General features: G+C 40.6%; 2 protein-coding genes across 2 annotated transcripts in view; both read right to left on the reverse strand.

Moving 5' to 3' along the window:
* LOC145438315 (uncharacterized) overlaps window positions 1-17,129 on the reverse strand; it is a 147,873-nt gene that overhangs the window by 70,557 nt on the left and 60,187 nt on the right. The gene's annotated exons all lie outside the window — the stretch shown is intronic.
* LOC145438299 (uncharacterized) lies at window positions 7,968-13,661 on the reverse strand. The gene is made up of 7 exons (XM_080315692.1): window positions 13,510-13,661; window positions 13,326-13,445; window positions 11,081-11,215; window positions 10,718-10,949; window positions 10,455-10,656; window positions 10,075-10,213; window positions 7,968-9,147 (listed from the first exon to the last, which is right to left on the reverse strand). Exons 1-7 carry the CDS (start codon window positions 13,574-13,576, stop codon window positions 8,075-8,077), a joined length of 1,968 nt encoding a protein of 655 aa, XP_080171818.1. The 5' UTR covers window positions 13,577-13,661; the 3' UTR covers window positions 7,968-8,074.

The raw sequence follows: 17,129 nt of genomic DNA on the forward strand, positions 1-17,129 counted from the left end.
GTGGCTCTGTGAACGTCGCTTCTTTGATTTGACTGATATCAAAAGCTGCGCTCGAGAGAGACTGTGTGGAGTTGACGACGAAATGACGGTATGTCCCTAACAATGCTACGTAACCTGGTTTCAGACGTGTATGTGTATATGTTCGTAAAAATAAGAATACCCTTCGGATTACCTCCATAATGTTTATTTTTCGAAGATGTGAACAACTTTTTTATGAGGGTGCCGCGAGCTTTTAATTTTTTCTGGTGTGTCACAAGCCAACAAAGTTTGGGAACCACTGGCAAACTGTCCCCTTAGACGAAGTTGCCACGGTGTCTTAACTGTCTCTGCATGGCCTCTTGCGGAGTAATTATAAGGGCAAGTTTTTGTTGCAGTCAAATCCGTAGAAAGCTGCACTTTTTATTCACAAAAGTTGCAGTATAAATTTGCATCGATGGACAAGTTCCTTAAAATAATCAGGGCGGTCTAGTCTGAATGTACGCCAAAACGGAACGGACCTCAAATTTAGACGATAGTGAAATACTCAAGTGATCTATTTACATAGAGTGCCAAATATTTCCACTAAAATGTTAGTTGCATGAAAAATGCAAAAACACTTGCAATAAGTTGCATGAAAAATTGAAAAACAGTTGCAAAATGTTGCATGAAAAAATGGAGAAAAGTTGCAATATATCTTTCCTGAAAACAGCATAAAAGACCATACTACATAACTTCTGAGTATTTAGGAAGCTGTCGGAAGCTGTAAAAAAAGTTGCAAAAGTTGCAAAAACTTGCCCTAGTAAATATACATAACAAACTTAAATTAGTTAGATCAACACCTGATCTAACCATCCGCACATGTTATTGCAACACAACAAAATGATTGGTAAGATATTAATAATACAGACGACGATTCAAATGAGTTGCCCGGTGTACATGTCTTTTTGTGACGTGAAAGTGAAAGTCATTTTTTCATGAAATGCTAGGTATAGTCAGACGCCATGTAGAAGCTCAGGTCACTGACGGCAACAAATGAAGGGAATCACTGGGCTGCCAAGTGGCTCTTGAATGCTTTTCACGTTCCAAAACATCGGAAATGAGGCGACAAAAGCAAACAATGGAGAACTGTAATTATCAATGGTTTTACCAACAATATATTAAGTCGATATTCTCATTAAAAAGCACCTGAGGCGATAACTTTTCATGATCACAACTTGGTATTTTGTATTCCCTATTACGTAAACCTAAGGTTATAGCCAGGGCTTTGGAGCAGTCGTAAATTCTTAACTGCTGCAGCTCCAACTCGTGAGCTCTCTTCTATCATAAATGAGCTCCGGCTTCAGCTCCGGAACTCATGGATACCACTGCTCCGGCTCCAGCTCCGGCTCCGGGAAACTAACTTCGTGTCGTGTGTCGATGACGTCATAGCCGTACGAGATCGCTCCTTACACTTAATTCCATGTCATTGCTATGGACGCCTGTGGTTCTAAACTGGGGTTCCGCGGACCCCTGGGCTCCGTGAGGCATTTTCAGGGGGTCCTCGAAACCTATGAATTTGTAACGTGATTGTAAACCTAATTCTTGTTTTATTTTGAATTAGGAAAAGCATGTGACAGTTTCGCTTCGTAATTGCTAGAACTTAAGGAATCACATCATCGAAATGTTCGTCTGCGATCAAATATGCGACTGTGCAAACTCATTTCAATTGTCAAATTACCAATAGCCTGCCGATGCAAACATATTGCTGTTTAGGGATGTTTTGTTGGGGTTTGTGGAAAAATGAAATGTTGGAGATATCATTTAGAATTTGGAGTTGACAGTCTCAGCAAATTATTCAACAGGTGTATAAAGTCGAAATTCCTGATCTTTTTTCCTAATCTGTCCCAATGAAGCAATTGGAACCTCGCCACGAAATCCCTTTTCTCCCGTTTCTTTTTTGTGGTATTCATGGTTTGTTTGTTTTGTGGAATTCATGGTGTTTGTCGACCACTGTAGTCATTTACACCAGGCTGATATTCTTCAGTTTTATTCTGTAACTGACGACTTGTAGCACGGCTCACTTCTCGGCATTTAATAAGGCACCGCTTGCACGGATGAGATTGCGAGGAGGAGCCAAGATAAACATCCAAAACTTGTGACATAACCATTAAATAACTTCAAGATGAGATACTCTTCTAGATAGAAATTACCAGGCTGGGCGTGATAAGTTCATAAAAGCTCACACGAAAAGCTGTCGTCGGAAACGTTACGCGATAATATTACATTCGCTACCAATATATCTTTGTGGAAATGGATTTTCGGTACTCGTTCATATCCAATCGAAGACGCGGATTTTCAAGAGAATAAATACAGCTGTAAATCAGTTTTGAAATAGTAAACGTCTACCAAATTACTACATGTAGTGTGATGTTAATTTGAAGAAATGTCATTGTGTGGCTGCTTATTACTTGACACTAAAAACGAGACAGATGACGGTTTTTAGATAATTGAGCTAGTTTCGAACAAAAACTTCAGGGGGTTCGCGGGGTCCGCGGCGGTAAAAAAGGGTCCGTGAAGACAAAAAGGTTGGGAACCACCGATGTACACGTTGTGCAGCATTGACACAGTGACGTGGTGTCTTCACACAGACACTGCGCTTGTTAATATCAAGGCATACAGTCCAATTTAATCTGGTAATGGTGCGATTTTTTCAAGTGTAACTGCAAAAATGAGCGCATGCCGCGACCTTATCAGCAGAAATCTACTTTCTACCGAATACCCAATTGTTGGAAATTCGATATTTGTGCGCTCTATACACCAGCCCGTCCGTCGCTGGTTACGTCTAATGGAATAAAGGAGGTTTCCTTTCAAACGAATCGAATAAACTCAGACTTAATGCCACTGAGAATCTGGTGTTGCATCAATATTTGACAACTTTATTCAACGCCGTGCACTATTGAAGTCAGTGACGAATTAAATTACAAGCTCACAATGACATTGCGCGACAATTCAAGAATACCAGTATATCAGTCACAAAATTGATTATGACAAATTGAAAATCGCGCGTGCAATCACTAATAGTCCTCTTAGATCTAACATCAGAAGGGGGGGATTCCGACATCGCATTGACTAGCTCGCATCGTCACAATAGTATGCGAACTATAATGGCGTTCTGGCCTGCTTCGATGCATTTTCCTGTTTACGTTCGCATATTGTTACTGGAGTAAACGATCATGCGTTGGAAAGAATTTCAATTCGTAAGCATACACAATAATACACCGTTCAATGTCGCGCTACGATTAAAAAGTCATCAACGAAGAACGTACATTTGCTCATCCCATTGATAAAGGACACTGTGATTCTCGGCGTTTTTTATCCGCTGGCGTCGGTAATATATTCGTCTCATTACTAATTAGTTGAATTGCTCAGCTCTCATATGCGTTTTGTGACATACATTGTGATTAGGGTTGCATTTAAAACAAAAATCAATTTAAAACAAACATGTTTATAACAAGTCCCTAATTTAAAACCTGTTTTTATTGTTTTTGTTTTTGTTTTTTTAAAGCCATGACGTAACCAATATTCAATTGTGACGTCATAGTGAAACGACATTGACAATGATTGGGTATATATATAGGGTAAATATTGCTCCTTTGACGAAATATCTGTACTGTTAATGTTGAATGTTTGCAGGGTTTCCATCATCCCATATCGATATACGTCGGCTATATCGCGTCGTAATTGTCCGTAGGCTCATACAACATGTTTTTGGAAAGTATTCACACAATTATGGCATAATTTTACGACTTAAAACAACACCATTTTTTAAAGGCATTTTTTTAAAAAACACTGTTTAAAACATGTTTCAAACAAAGTGGTTTAAAACACAGTTTGTTTTCAATGCAGCCCCAATTGTAATCATGGCGATTTTCCGAATCACACAATTGGTCATCGGATTTGTGCTGATAACGAAATTGCGGGTGTGACGAATACCAATAGTGGCCGGAGCCAGCTCGGCATATCCAGCCTACCCATGTTTGGCGCCTATGTATGAACCTTAGGGTTGCCCAAAATGTGAAAAATCTTTGAAATGCTACGTATTAGTGTCTCATTCTATAGCATATTTTAAAAAAATGAACCAGAAAGAAACTCAGAGAAAGTCGTTAAGATTTTGGGCAAAGCTGCCCAAGAATGGGTATGCCACCGACCATAGAACGGCGAGAAGACTACTAATCACATAACCACGTCTCTTGATTGTCTCATCGGCTATGCTTCAATGATCACGACAGCAGCAGTTTGCTGATTAGGTGTTCAAGGAGTCTTCTATCGGCGGGGATTCTGAAAGCACATTGTTGGTAGATTGGTAGATGATGATTGGATATTAATTCAGGACATGTTGAAAATGCGCGGCTCCTGGGCTCCGGCTCCTTGCTCCGGCTCCGGCTCGAAAGCCCTGGTCATAGCTTTCTGCTATTGAATAACTACTGGTCCAATTCAGCTTTCATGGCATTCCGATGTTAATGGGGTTTGGCCCGTCATATGTATTATTCCGTGAATGCAAAACTGACGATTTGTGAACCGCGAAATAAGCAGCGACAAGTAATGTTGTTTCTCTGAACCAATATGTGATTAATGGCACCCTATCGGGCCTATTCTGTGTTTGAGGTCTTTAAACAAACTGCAATCGCTGTTTCTTTTCATTTTCCAACTTCATGCCACGATATACCTGCATTTACACGATGATATTTTCGAAACTGCTCCGATCTCAAGGGCTAATCCGAATAGAAACGACGTTTATGGTCGTATATATTTAGTGCGAATGATGATGCGTCGTCTGGTATGAAAACGGAAGGCCGTCCTCAAGACCATTACACGCTCGTCTTCATGGTTAATTCTGATTCACGATAAAATGTACGCTCATACTGCGATCAGCATTAACATTGTTCCCGTAACGGACCTTAAAATCAAGTACGAATGGTGTGTTTTGTTTTTGGCTTAATCCGCAGCAAGGCTTGTCTATGATGAATTCTCGCATTTCTACCCTGGCAGTGGCCGCCAGATGGAAGACATTTTCTGGTCCTGGTCTGGATGCAGCCTGGATAACAACTATTCGAGCACAGTGTGTACCGAATCCAAGCGGTCCACGTGGAACATTGCTTGAACCACGACTTTATCTATAACCCATAGGTGAAAATGATTCCAATCATGGTTAGTACCGTCAACATTTCTAACTATCACAGGAACAGATATGTAGGAGCCAAAACGACATAGAGCAAAAAGTGATAAAAATTCCTTTGCGTGGTGAAATCTTCGCGCATTTTCGACACGATATCTTATAGTTGATCGTAAATAGCTACGGATAGGCATTACGTAACTATTGTCCTTTCGCAATATTCGCTATCAATAGAAGTGATAATGTATTTGCTTTTGTTCACTATTTGCAAATAAATATTTTCTGATTTGATTGCACCGCATATCACAACAATACAACGTTAAGTATAGTCTAGGGTTACCATACGTCCTCTTTTAAGAGGATTTGTCCTCTTCTTTGACGTTTTGAAAGTATCCTCGGAGGACGCCCTTTTGTCCTCTTTTTTGAGATTTTGTCCTCTTTTTTGAACATTTAGGTCAGATTTAGAGCAAGAGTGATATGCCGTTAATTAGCACAGAAGTGACGCTCCGGCGCGTATTTCGGAGCAAAAAAAACGGTGATTGTAGCAGCTCTGAACAAAAAGATGACTTTTTTATTTTTTAGTCAACCTATCACAAAGTGGGAAAAATTCACCGGTTTTTGAGAATTATTCTCCGGTTTAAAGTGTCCTCTTTTTAGATTTCCAAAATATGGTAAGCCTAGTATATTCTATATACATCAGTGTTGGGATGACTCGAGTCATGACTTGACTCGAGTCAGACTCGAGTCACCTTTTTCGAATGACTTGACTTGACTCGAGTCACTAGGCTAAAATGACTTGACTTGACTTGACTCGGCGCATCAGAAATGTGGATTGACTCGTGACTCGGAGCAAAATTCACGAGTCAATTTCAAGTCATCAAGTATAATTATAATAATCGGTCTCGATAAAAATCACTGTATCTTGCATTTGTTCGGATCATTCGCGAAACGCTGGTGTAACCCGAGAGAGCGACCAATCATTCAATGATCGTGCGTTTTACTGAGCCTCCTCTCACAAATATATTGACCGCAAGCGAAGTGATCGAAGCCTACAGCTTACGTTGTCATAGACTAGTATAGTAACGTAATTTTTTAGCAAAATGTATATTTCTGTTCTCCGTCGTTACCTGAACCAAACTTCTTGTTTTATTGAAATTGAATTCCAATATAGTTTAGATCGTCCTCAACCGTTGGCGCAGGCTCGAATTGTATCATATCAATTTGTAAATGGGTGATGTATTGCATCTAATCAATTCGTTTCTCATTCCCTATTTTGGCCGGTGACTATAAACTGAGGCTATGCAATTATAGTATAATTATTATACATACGTAGTTTAGCAGTTCTACTCATATGTGAGCGATGAAGCGCCTTCTTGCGTCTATATTTAATTCTATATTCGTTCATCGGTTCAAAATCAATGACCATTCAATCTGTTTTTCAGACAACTAGCAAAATGCTATGACATAGCATACCTCATACTTCGTTAAGGCAACTTGACTTGAAATGTGACTTGACTCGTGACTTGACTCGACTTGACTCGAGTCACCTCCAAAAATCGAGTGACTTGACTTGACTCGAGTCACCTTCGAAAATCGATTGACTTGACTTGACTCGAGTCAAAATGTGCAATGACTCGAAATGACTTGTGACTCGAAGGTAGTGACTTGATCCCAACACTGATATACATTCGCGAGATATTATTCAATCAGTTCATTTTGAAAAGCAATTACATTCGTCTAGTCAGCACAGTCTATGTTTTGGAGTCCCAGCAATCTTGTGCTATAGGCTGAACAAATAAAAATATGTTATATGTCACCATGGATTTCAGCTATGCGTGTTTTAAGCAAATAGTATAGAAACCATATTATCTGAGATTATCGTTTAATTGTATGTTTCATTAAACGAAGCCAACATATTTTCTCATAACAATTTTCTAATATTTCTTTGAATTTTTCGAGATACTGTTGAAATATACAACGTTTCCGTAACTGAATATATTTATTAGGCTTCCACATTCACGTGTGACTGGATTACAAACATTATGATACGCCACGACACGACTCTGCGTATACGCTGATTTTTCGTGACTAAATAAAAGCGAGATTGCGGAAAGCATTTACGCTGCACAATGTTTCGTGTTCTTTGATGTAAACTCCATATATATTCTACCAGGAAGTTAAATTCAGAAAGGATAGAAATCAAATTTTGGCTGCTGGTCTTCTTGCAGTAAAGGTTATAAGGAATAGATACATGTGAAGTCCAACAATTGCTTATGGTTTGTCGTATCTGCAACGCAAATTTTAATAAAGGCTTCGCTGTGAACACAAGCCTTTCAGTTAATTAACGCCACAATGCTAATTTCACACAGTATTTCTCCGTAGGGATGTGTACATGTACAATTACTTTACCGACGAAGTACGGTTTGCTAAAGCGCTATAATATAAGATTCTTATTGTGCCACTCGAAAGCACGATGAGGTCGCAGTCATTGATTTCAAAATTTGGATGACGACACCTGAGATTTTTAGTTCCCCTATGACAACATTATTGTATATGCAAATGTTCGAACAACGCAATTCGTATTTTAGTATCATTGAGAAATAGCCTAATAAATTCTCGTACCCGCTTGTCGAAATTCGCAATAATCCGGATTGATTGCTTCTAACTCACGCCATTTTAATCATATATTTCGTTTGAGCAATGGAAAACTCCCCTTGCCCACCTTCCCATGTGCCGGTCTGTATAATAAGATAATTTCTCGGTGGTAGCAGAAATAAAATGATATTGTCGATTTCTGAAGCCAGCTGTTTATCTGCCTTTTATCGAACGACACAAATCGATTCGCAATTGTTCTCTTATTTGATATATAGTCCTCCTCAGAAGCTCACATACTATTGCTCCGAAATTACGATGCATTTTTAACGGTGCGTAATCGGTACGACGTTATCCTCGACATGATTTCTGCTTGTTGCATACTCTGGTTTCTTTACCACTACCGGCGCAATATCCCTCGGAAGAAAGACATTCTCTGCTCCTTGTCTGAATTCCACCTGGATTACAACTTTTCGAGCACGGTGTGTACCGACTCCAAGGGGTCCAAGAGGAGCATCGAGTAAAGCATGGCTTGACATGGACAAGATTCTCGGTACATTTACTCCGATCTCCGCTTATGCATCGTCTGTATCTCTTTTGTTCTCCGAGACCGCAGGTCGCTGAGCATTTGGAGTACATGCTCCATTCGGTGTAATAATGCGAAGGTCGGGTGCGCGCTTCCGGAATTTCTTTCTTAGGCAAATAACACAAGTCGACATCGCAGCACCCGTCGAATTTACCTGAGAGCTTCCGAAATCGTGGTACTAGGATTGGTATGTAGGGACACGGCTTGGAGTACCTGCTGGTTTTTCCGACATCTATCCTGGAGGGTTCGCAGGGTCGGCCTCCATCTTGTTTGAAAGCAGGCCCACAGTCGCTGTTGTCAACTTGAGGTTGGGGGTACAGATGGAACCATGAAGCACCGAAAGGATTAAGTCCTTCTTCACCATCATCCACAGAAGGAGGAAGAGGAAATATCGAATCGAATGGGTCTAGCGTTGTGGTTGGTAGAGGTGGTATAGTTGTGGTGGGAGGTAGTTCACCGTAACCGTACTCTCCGAGAACGGCTTGAATGTTATAAGCGCCAACGTGACCGCGTTCCACGTCGTCCCAGTATTTCCAGTGATTTTCGCTTGTCATACTCATCCCAAGGTAGTAAAGATCGTTGTAATATCGATTTGTGACTGAAGAATCGACTGTGCACCCGGAACTGAGGCATTTGTGGTAACTTTTCAAAATGTTCAAGGACGAGCTCGGGTCAAACACTTGACATCTCGGTATTCCGTAGATATTCTCATTCCTCGGGATTGTGGCTTCTCTTTGAGGTTCCTTGACTCGCACTCGCGAGAAATCGGGTGGGTAGAAGCATCCCCTTCCTCTCCACCAGCATCCACCGATCAGAGCGCATTCATAGCTGTTTATCGCTAAAACAAGATATTCACGATTACGTGTTTATTCCAACATTGCCATATAATTTTAAGGTGCATATTCGTGTTGCTCCATATCACTATTAGCGATTATATCATAAATATGAATCCAATTTATTCTGACGTACTCCTGATATCGAGATCTATCGCATGAATATTCAAGTTTGCAAGTCAGATAGTTGCAGCTGGAAATATGTTGAATATCGACTAATTTCAAATGAGAACAAATACGGTCTTGTTGCTGTTGTTGTTTTAGTATTCATGGTGTTTCAACGACACAGTGGACCGAACTTCTTCACTGTGATTATTGAATTACCGCCATTTAGCACGGCCCACTTTCGTCCAGAAATATTCTCGGCACGGAGTATAACGTACAATTAAAGCAAGAACTGGATTGGTCTGTGTGATAGATATACTGAATGTGCTTGAATAGAGAGAGAGAGAGATGGTATTCTTTTTCGCCTGCACCATCGAGATGCTTTGACGACGGAGTTGCGATACGGCCCCATGAGGTCATCTAGTCTGCGCCCCCGTTTTTTTTCTCCTCCATGCTATCCGTGATTGCTGAGCGCCTAGCAGGATAGCTGCGGATACCAATTTTCAAGTCTTTGGTATGACCCGGCCGGGGATCGAACCTATGACCTACCGCCCGAGAAGCCGACGCATAACCATTACACTATCTTGCTAAGTTCTGGCGCGTTAAAAGTCATATTCTTCTCCTTTCCTGCATTGTTAAATTTATAAAGAATGATAAACATTGTAGAATTCTTGCGCGTTGCTGTCGTCGTCACACGGTTCGGATGCCAATGAGTTCGTGCTCTCTGATCTCCAAACATCACAATTTATTGTGAAGTATTATTTTTGTCCATAAGGTGTTCAATGTTCATGCGAGTTTGTGTGTCAGTGTTGGTTAACGAAACTCACTTTTCCACCCCGCCATTTTTGGTGTGACATAGAGAGCGTCGAGGTTGGTAAGGAGTTCGCATCCGGTCTCGCCTTTTCTGATATCATCGTCGATCATCGTCAAAAGACAATTCGTTAAATAGGGATTCCAGGAGCCATACTAAAACGGGAAATGAAACTAATGAGATTTGACGTAGTCGATATGTGTATAAATGTTATCGAGCAATAGGCTAATATAGAAGATGTGTGCCAATTGCGCTTTTCCCGGACAGCGATGTGTCTAATTTTAGTTTGAATTTCTAAAATTAATCTTTTCTGTACTTACCTGACCTTTCAAGCAGACGGATATGCTCTGGAAATATTTCATACAAAACGTGGGCTATATATATATATATATTTACTTCAGCAACGACTGTCTTCGCGTTGTTCTGGAAGACCTCATTCCGAATAGCTAAATGACAGACTGGAACATCGGGCAAGAGGCTCTGACCGAAGGCATGTCTCAATTCAAACAGAGCGACATCGAAATAACAGCCTGGCTGCATACTGCACGCTCTCTGACTCGTCTCAAATTTTTCGTTGCCATTTGCCTTACATGGGATTCTAAAGAGATTGCACTGGCATTAACAGCTGAATACAAATACACACCGATCTAGGAACATACCTCAGACAATATGGAACATCAACTGGCGGTTCCAAAACGAAGTATTCGTTTCGCCGTGGCTGGCAGTTACTTGGGAACGGAACCGGCGGCAGGCACTCGGGTGGGGGACTCGGTACGTACGAAATGAGCCAGTGCAGTGATGCGGTCCATGCGGAATATGATGCCCTGATCGTGCTAGTTCCGTTGTAGTAAAGTTCCTCGGTCATGCCTTCTACATCTTCTTCTTCGATGGCTGAAAATTCGTAGCAATTCACCGCAGTTCGCTCATATCTTAATGCTGTGTTTATCATCTCTGAATACCCTACTCGCGAAACACTTCACATTACATTTGATGTGCTTCTGTTAAATGATAAGACGGCTCACCATTACACGCTTCGCAGGTGCCATTCCGAAAGCAGCAGCGGTCGCTGTATTCTTGTTGATTGCAGTCCGACTGACTGATTACTTGGAATGGGTTCCCTTTTTCGTCAATATCCCAACATCCTGGATTAGGCCTTCCTGGAAACGAGCATATACATATTTGTAGTTTTTCGCTCAATCCACCATAAACAATGGGTTCTCAGCTTTTGCCGCGATTTATTAGTTACTAGTGGAATTAGTAGGCCTATATCACAGCACCAATGAATAGCAAGAAAACTCAATTTAATGTGATGGATACAACTGGGTGTCTTCTGCAACTGTCTTCTGCAAAATCTTAGCAATACTCACAGCACATCGGAGGTCGTCTCCGTGTACACTTCTCAATCATACGATTCTAGAAATTGGGATTACTGGTCACCAAAGCCAAGAAGCCCTCCCAGATCCCATGTCGGTTCCTCTATTTGGGTGGTTAGGGTCAAGGTGTTGTGTTGACAATGTGGGCTTCGGGGCGTTATGAAAAAGAGGTTTTACAAACCACAGACCGTGACAAACATTATTTTACGCATTCGATTGCGATGAGTAGATTCTATTATGCGATTTGGTTTGCTCATTGCACAGATTAATTTGTATCTAAGCCCCTGTAACATATAGTTAGACATTGTCACCAGTTATTGCAGTGATTCTCAACCTAGGATCCGCTAACTATTCAAAGGGGGTTCACGAAACCAATAAATTTGCAAATTGATTGACAACCTTATTTGTATTTTTTATTAGAGAAATCGCAGGTCAGTTTCGCTTCAAAACTGCTAAAACCTCAGGACTCACATCAACAGCATGGCCGTCTGAGATGAACAAATCGACTGTGCAAACTGATTGCCAAATTACCAATAGCCCGGCCATTATTAAGTCATTAATAACTCTAATCATTAAAACCAAGTAACAGCGCGATGCCAGCCCTGCAGTGGGAATGATGGGAATGATCGGCAGTTTCATTTTCTTGGAGATAGAAGCGAAAACGCTAATACGTCGACCCAAATTAACTTTGCTCCCAATAATTCCGATGATCTCTGTCACAGAACCCGTAGCTATAACAAACAAGTACGCAGGAGATGACTGTGTGCGAAGAAGGCTTTGCCATAGCTTGCAATTATCAACAAATTAACTGAGTGAGACGATTGAGTTATTCTTCTTGCTATAGAAAGCGATCGAAGTGTTTTCGATCGCACTATGTCATGGAAACTTTCTCTCCCCAATATTATATACGCAGTGGTGTCATGAATCGACAATCAGGCCTACACTAGTCTTCGGAAAGGAAATATGCGCTACACTAAATGACATAATGTCACTTTCGACTGCACAAATAGTTAATAGACAATGGAAGTCATTGTTTCATCTTTCGTACCGCTGTTGCTCTTCAAAGACATTGGAACAACATACCACTAGGACAGCAGAATCGCCCCACCTCGTAAAAGGACCTTTTTTAGTAAATTCACCACCGATCAGAGTTATGTGAATGAATTTCCCAATTATATGTCATTTTTTTCGGATCAGTAAATATGGGTGGGGGGGGGGGGCGAAAATATGTTTCAAGATTGATAAGAGGCGATGTCTAGAAAAGATGGGAACCACCTTACTAAATGTTCGTTTAGAATTCATTTAATATTTGAAGAAGCGAGAGGTTCAGTTGGTCAAGCACCAGCGTCACAACACCTATGGCAGTGGTTCGAATCCCTGTTCGGAAAACGTCTATGTGTCGAGGCTTATCTAGGCTCCTCATCGCCAACCTTACTGCGATTGCAGTGTATGAAAAATCCCAGAATGAAGGTGAGACGAGCCAAAAATCGGCAGCAAAGAGACAAGTTACGGACGCTCGAAAACCGAGAGAGACCAATGGTGGGAGAGCTCGTGAATGGAAGTCGTCAGATATCTGACGAAAAGACCTCGAAATACATTGAACTTAATGAAATTACTGTGCGGGCGCAAATGACCAAAGGAGTTGATAGGCGCCCATGTTATGAATAAATCAAACAAACATTTAATATTTGAGCATTTGATAGGACTGTTGTTAGGGACCAAGCCGAGTTCAACGAAATTACTGTTATTAGCGCATCAATGCAAGCTATATTGAACTGCGATATCGCTCAAAATCATTCGACAAATACAATGAGCTATATTGTTCGTTGTTACTCCTCAATGCGTAGTGTGCAGTTTTATATTTCCTGTTTATAAAACATCATTCTCTACTCACGTCTCGCAACGCATTCGCCGTCGAGAATGCAGCAATCTCTGTGTTTAGAACATTCTTCCGCGCTGACATTGTACCGGACAGAGTTCATAGTACCCGAACACTGTATGTCAGCGATTGCCTCTAAATCAAAAAATAGCTATGATGAGGCAATCTGACATTAGGAAATTATGAGCTCTCATCTCACGGCCGATAATGCATTCTTCTGCGCTGGCGAATGCTGTAAAAAGGAGAAGCACAATCCGTGTCTTCATACTTGTTTATTTGTATCTCAATCCTGCAAATAAAACTGATGTATTCGTATCTGGTGTCGAATATTCGGCGGTCCGGCTTATTTATACAATATGTACATGTTTCGAACAAACGGAAGGCAATTTTTTCAACATTCCGGATCGAAACTCGTCATATTGGTTGCTTTCAATCCACACTGACGCCGATGACTTCCTATTAAAGATAATGTCTCGAGTCAATTCGAGTCACGAGTAAATTGGCACTCTAGCCTCGCTCCAATCCAGTCATGACACGAGTCATTGCAACATTGCTTCGAGTCCATCAAGTTATCTGTCATTAGAATCCATATACTTTCCATGACGTAACTTTCTTTGAATGTTGAACGGAATATTTCGGAAAAACCCAGATGTGAACGGGTAACAAAAAATCCCAGATTCTATATTTCACTTCAATGTCTATGAGATAGATGTGGAGCTGGTGCCTGACAGTAATCAATTATAGCCATAATGAAGTGAGCGTAAAACTTACGGTCTTAAATATTGAAATTTTGGTTTATACTCCATTTGGTGGGTAAACACAGCAATTCCGACAGAAAGTTGTTGTTGTTATTGTTGTTGTTATTTGTGGTATTCATCGTGTTTGCCGACTACAATGGTCATTTAAACCGCGAATCTTTTTGTAATTCTGGAAATAACTTCATAAATATATAAATCAAGGCACGCAGGCAAGCATATGCGACTTGAAGGCCATCTATCTGCTTTGTAGCTGATAAATCAGGACATGTGACCATGGCTGTTATTACGGAACTACTCATGGCATTGCCGATGAGTAGGGTATAATTCCTACGTCACAATTGGGCTGCACCGTGTCGAAGATTAGTTTCACGCTCCATTGTGCTTGTTAAACGTCTCATAAACACAACAATACTTCACCAAACCTGTTCTCACATGACCTGGACTTCAACTTGCATTGCAATATCTCATCTCAGAATTTGTTTTTCATATCTTTAGACAGGTGGTTATAGTCCATTTGTAAGCAACGAATCATGCATTCTTTCTGCAGAAGAACTGCTCATTGCTATAAGAAATGTCTTGATTGTTAAATCGCCGTTGCCACGACAATGGCTGTCTTATTTCAAATCCTAAATCATGATACACAAGCAATCCGAGTTTTTCAGTGATGTACCTCGATGACCATATGAACATATCTTCTTTGATTTGACTGATATCAAAAGCTGGCTCTCGAGAGATACTCCGTGGAATTGATGACGAACTACGAGTATGTTGTCAACAATGCTATGTAGCCTGGTTTCAAACGTATATATGTTCGCAAAAATAAGAATAGTCATCGAATTGCCTCAATAATGTTTATTTTTCAAAGAGTAGAGCAACATTTTTATAATTGTGTCGTGAACCTCGAGTCATATGACTTGGTTCGAGTCACGCGCAATGGCTCGCGTGCAAGTCGAGTCAATACACACATTGCCTCGAGCCGAGTGGAGTCATTTCCGTATTTTGGGAAAATGACTGGAGTCAAGTCGAGTCATCGGAAAATCGTGACTCGAATCAGAATCGAGTCGAGTCATGACTTGGGTCATTACAACCCTGACTGTCTCTGAGTAGACCTGTTGGAAGTAATTACACATAACAAAATTAATTTATTCAGTTCAACACCTGATCTAACCACCCGCACATGTTATTGCATCACAACAAAATGATTTGAGTGATAATAATAATGCAGACAACGATTCCAATTGTTTCCCGGTGAACATGTCTTTCTGTGACATGACAGAGGCAGACACTATTTCATAAAAATCCGTCGCATCACGCCAATGCCAAAGTAGTTCTCATATTAGTAATGACAGAGTCAAAATCCAGGAGTGCGATGCGTAGTGCGGATGGCAGCAGCTCAGGTCACTGACGGGAATGAATGATAGGAATCCACTGGGATGCCAAGTGACTCTTGAATATTTGTCCCGTTCCAGAACATCCGGAATGTTGGCGACAAGAGCAACCACTGGAAACCTGCAATTATCAATGGTTTGTCAACGATAAATTGAGTCAATTCTTATTAAAAAGCGCCAGAGGCGAAAACTTTTCATGATCACAGCTTGGCATATTGCATTCCGTATTACATAAAGTCAAGGTTAGCTTGCTGCTATTGAATAACTAGTGGTCAAATTCAGCCTGTACGGCATTTAATGTGATTAATGGCACCCTATCGGGCCCATCCTGTGTCTGAGATGAGATCTTTAAACAACCTGCAACATCTGTTTCTTTTCATTTTACAACTTCATGCCACGGTAAATCTGCATTTACACGGCACTATATTCGAGACAGCTACGATCGTCGTCATGCGGACATTGAGCAAGGAATCAGTTGTCACTGTACCTAAGTATCAAAACATTGATAGTGTCAACTTGAACGTACCAAAGAAACCAGAACACTTTCAGAATGGATAGGCCTAATCGTCGCCCATGGCGGAGAATTTAGGGTTAGATACTATATAGTTCCAGAATATTCCCAAGCCAGTTCAGTAAACAACGAAAGTTAACCATGCAGCGTAGACCATACGTAATATAAATGCATCCAAAAATTTAGCCATGTCTTAATAATATGAAATCATCCTTTTCAATAGAAACTCCTGTTTTTCGAAGTCCTAAAATTTCTCTCAAACATTGTCATCTGATACAATTACTCATTTTTCAGTCCAAACAGTTTTTTTCTGTAATAACACCATTTCGATGACTGTGTTATAGCATGAGATAAATTTTGCAAATATGGCGAATACGACGGATCATTTCAGTGAACTGCGATTACATAACGTAACATTTGATCGCCATCGCGGTATAACTCATTATGAATTGCAACGGTTATTGAATTACACTGGTCAACAAAATGTTTTTTTTAAACATAATAACTAGGAGTCGTTTCTGGGGTTATCAAGGTTGCTGACTACGAATATCACATTAGTTTTGACAGATTGGGCTTCAGTTTAGAAGATAGTTATACCCCTAAAAAAGCCCAAAATGACTGTATTTACCGCTGAATATTTCACTTGGTAAGAAGTAAATCGTACTTTTTTTTTTACTTTTAGACTGCACATAAATAGATAATTAGCTATGAAGAACCTTCATGTCGTCCTAAGTTATTCCATCAACATTAACATTACCTGATGTGAGATCTTTGTTTGTCAAAAAGCAGTTTGTCAAGCCTAAAAAAGTGTACTTTAACACAACAGAAATGGTCTAGCGTCAAACAAGACACCAAATTCGTAAAAAAGACGGGAAACCACCAAACGATGACTGAGAAAGGCGACTAGAACACCAGTTCGTCATCCTACTCAACGGTATCAAAAAGTTCCTTTAAATAACATAAGATCACATAGTTTAAACCGTTCTCGCAGTGGGAAGAGACAAATGCAACCCTGAAGAAGCACCACATAGGACAAGAAAACAAAGCCAAGAACAAGAGAATATATAAACACACGATGGAAAAGAACCACGCCAGTGAAGTCAGAGATATGGACGGTCCCAGTTGGAGATATATCCGGAACAAATGCCTCACGCAACAGCAG

The sequence above is a fragment of the Botryllus schlosseri genome, chromosome 4 (genome assembly GCF_051294905.1).
Source record: "Botryllus schlosseri isolate E-star chromosome 4, Bs_hap1, whole genome shotgun sequence".
Taxonomy (NCBI): domain Eukaryota; kingdom Metazoa; phylum Chordata; class Ascidiacea; order Stolidobranchia; family Styelidae; genus Botryllus; species Botryllus schlosseri.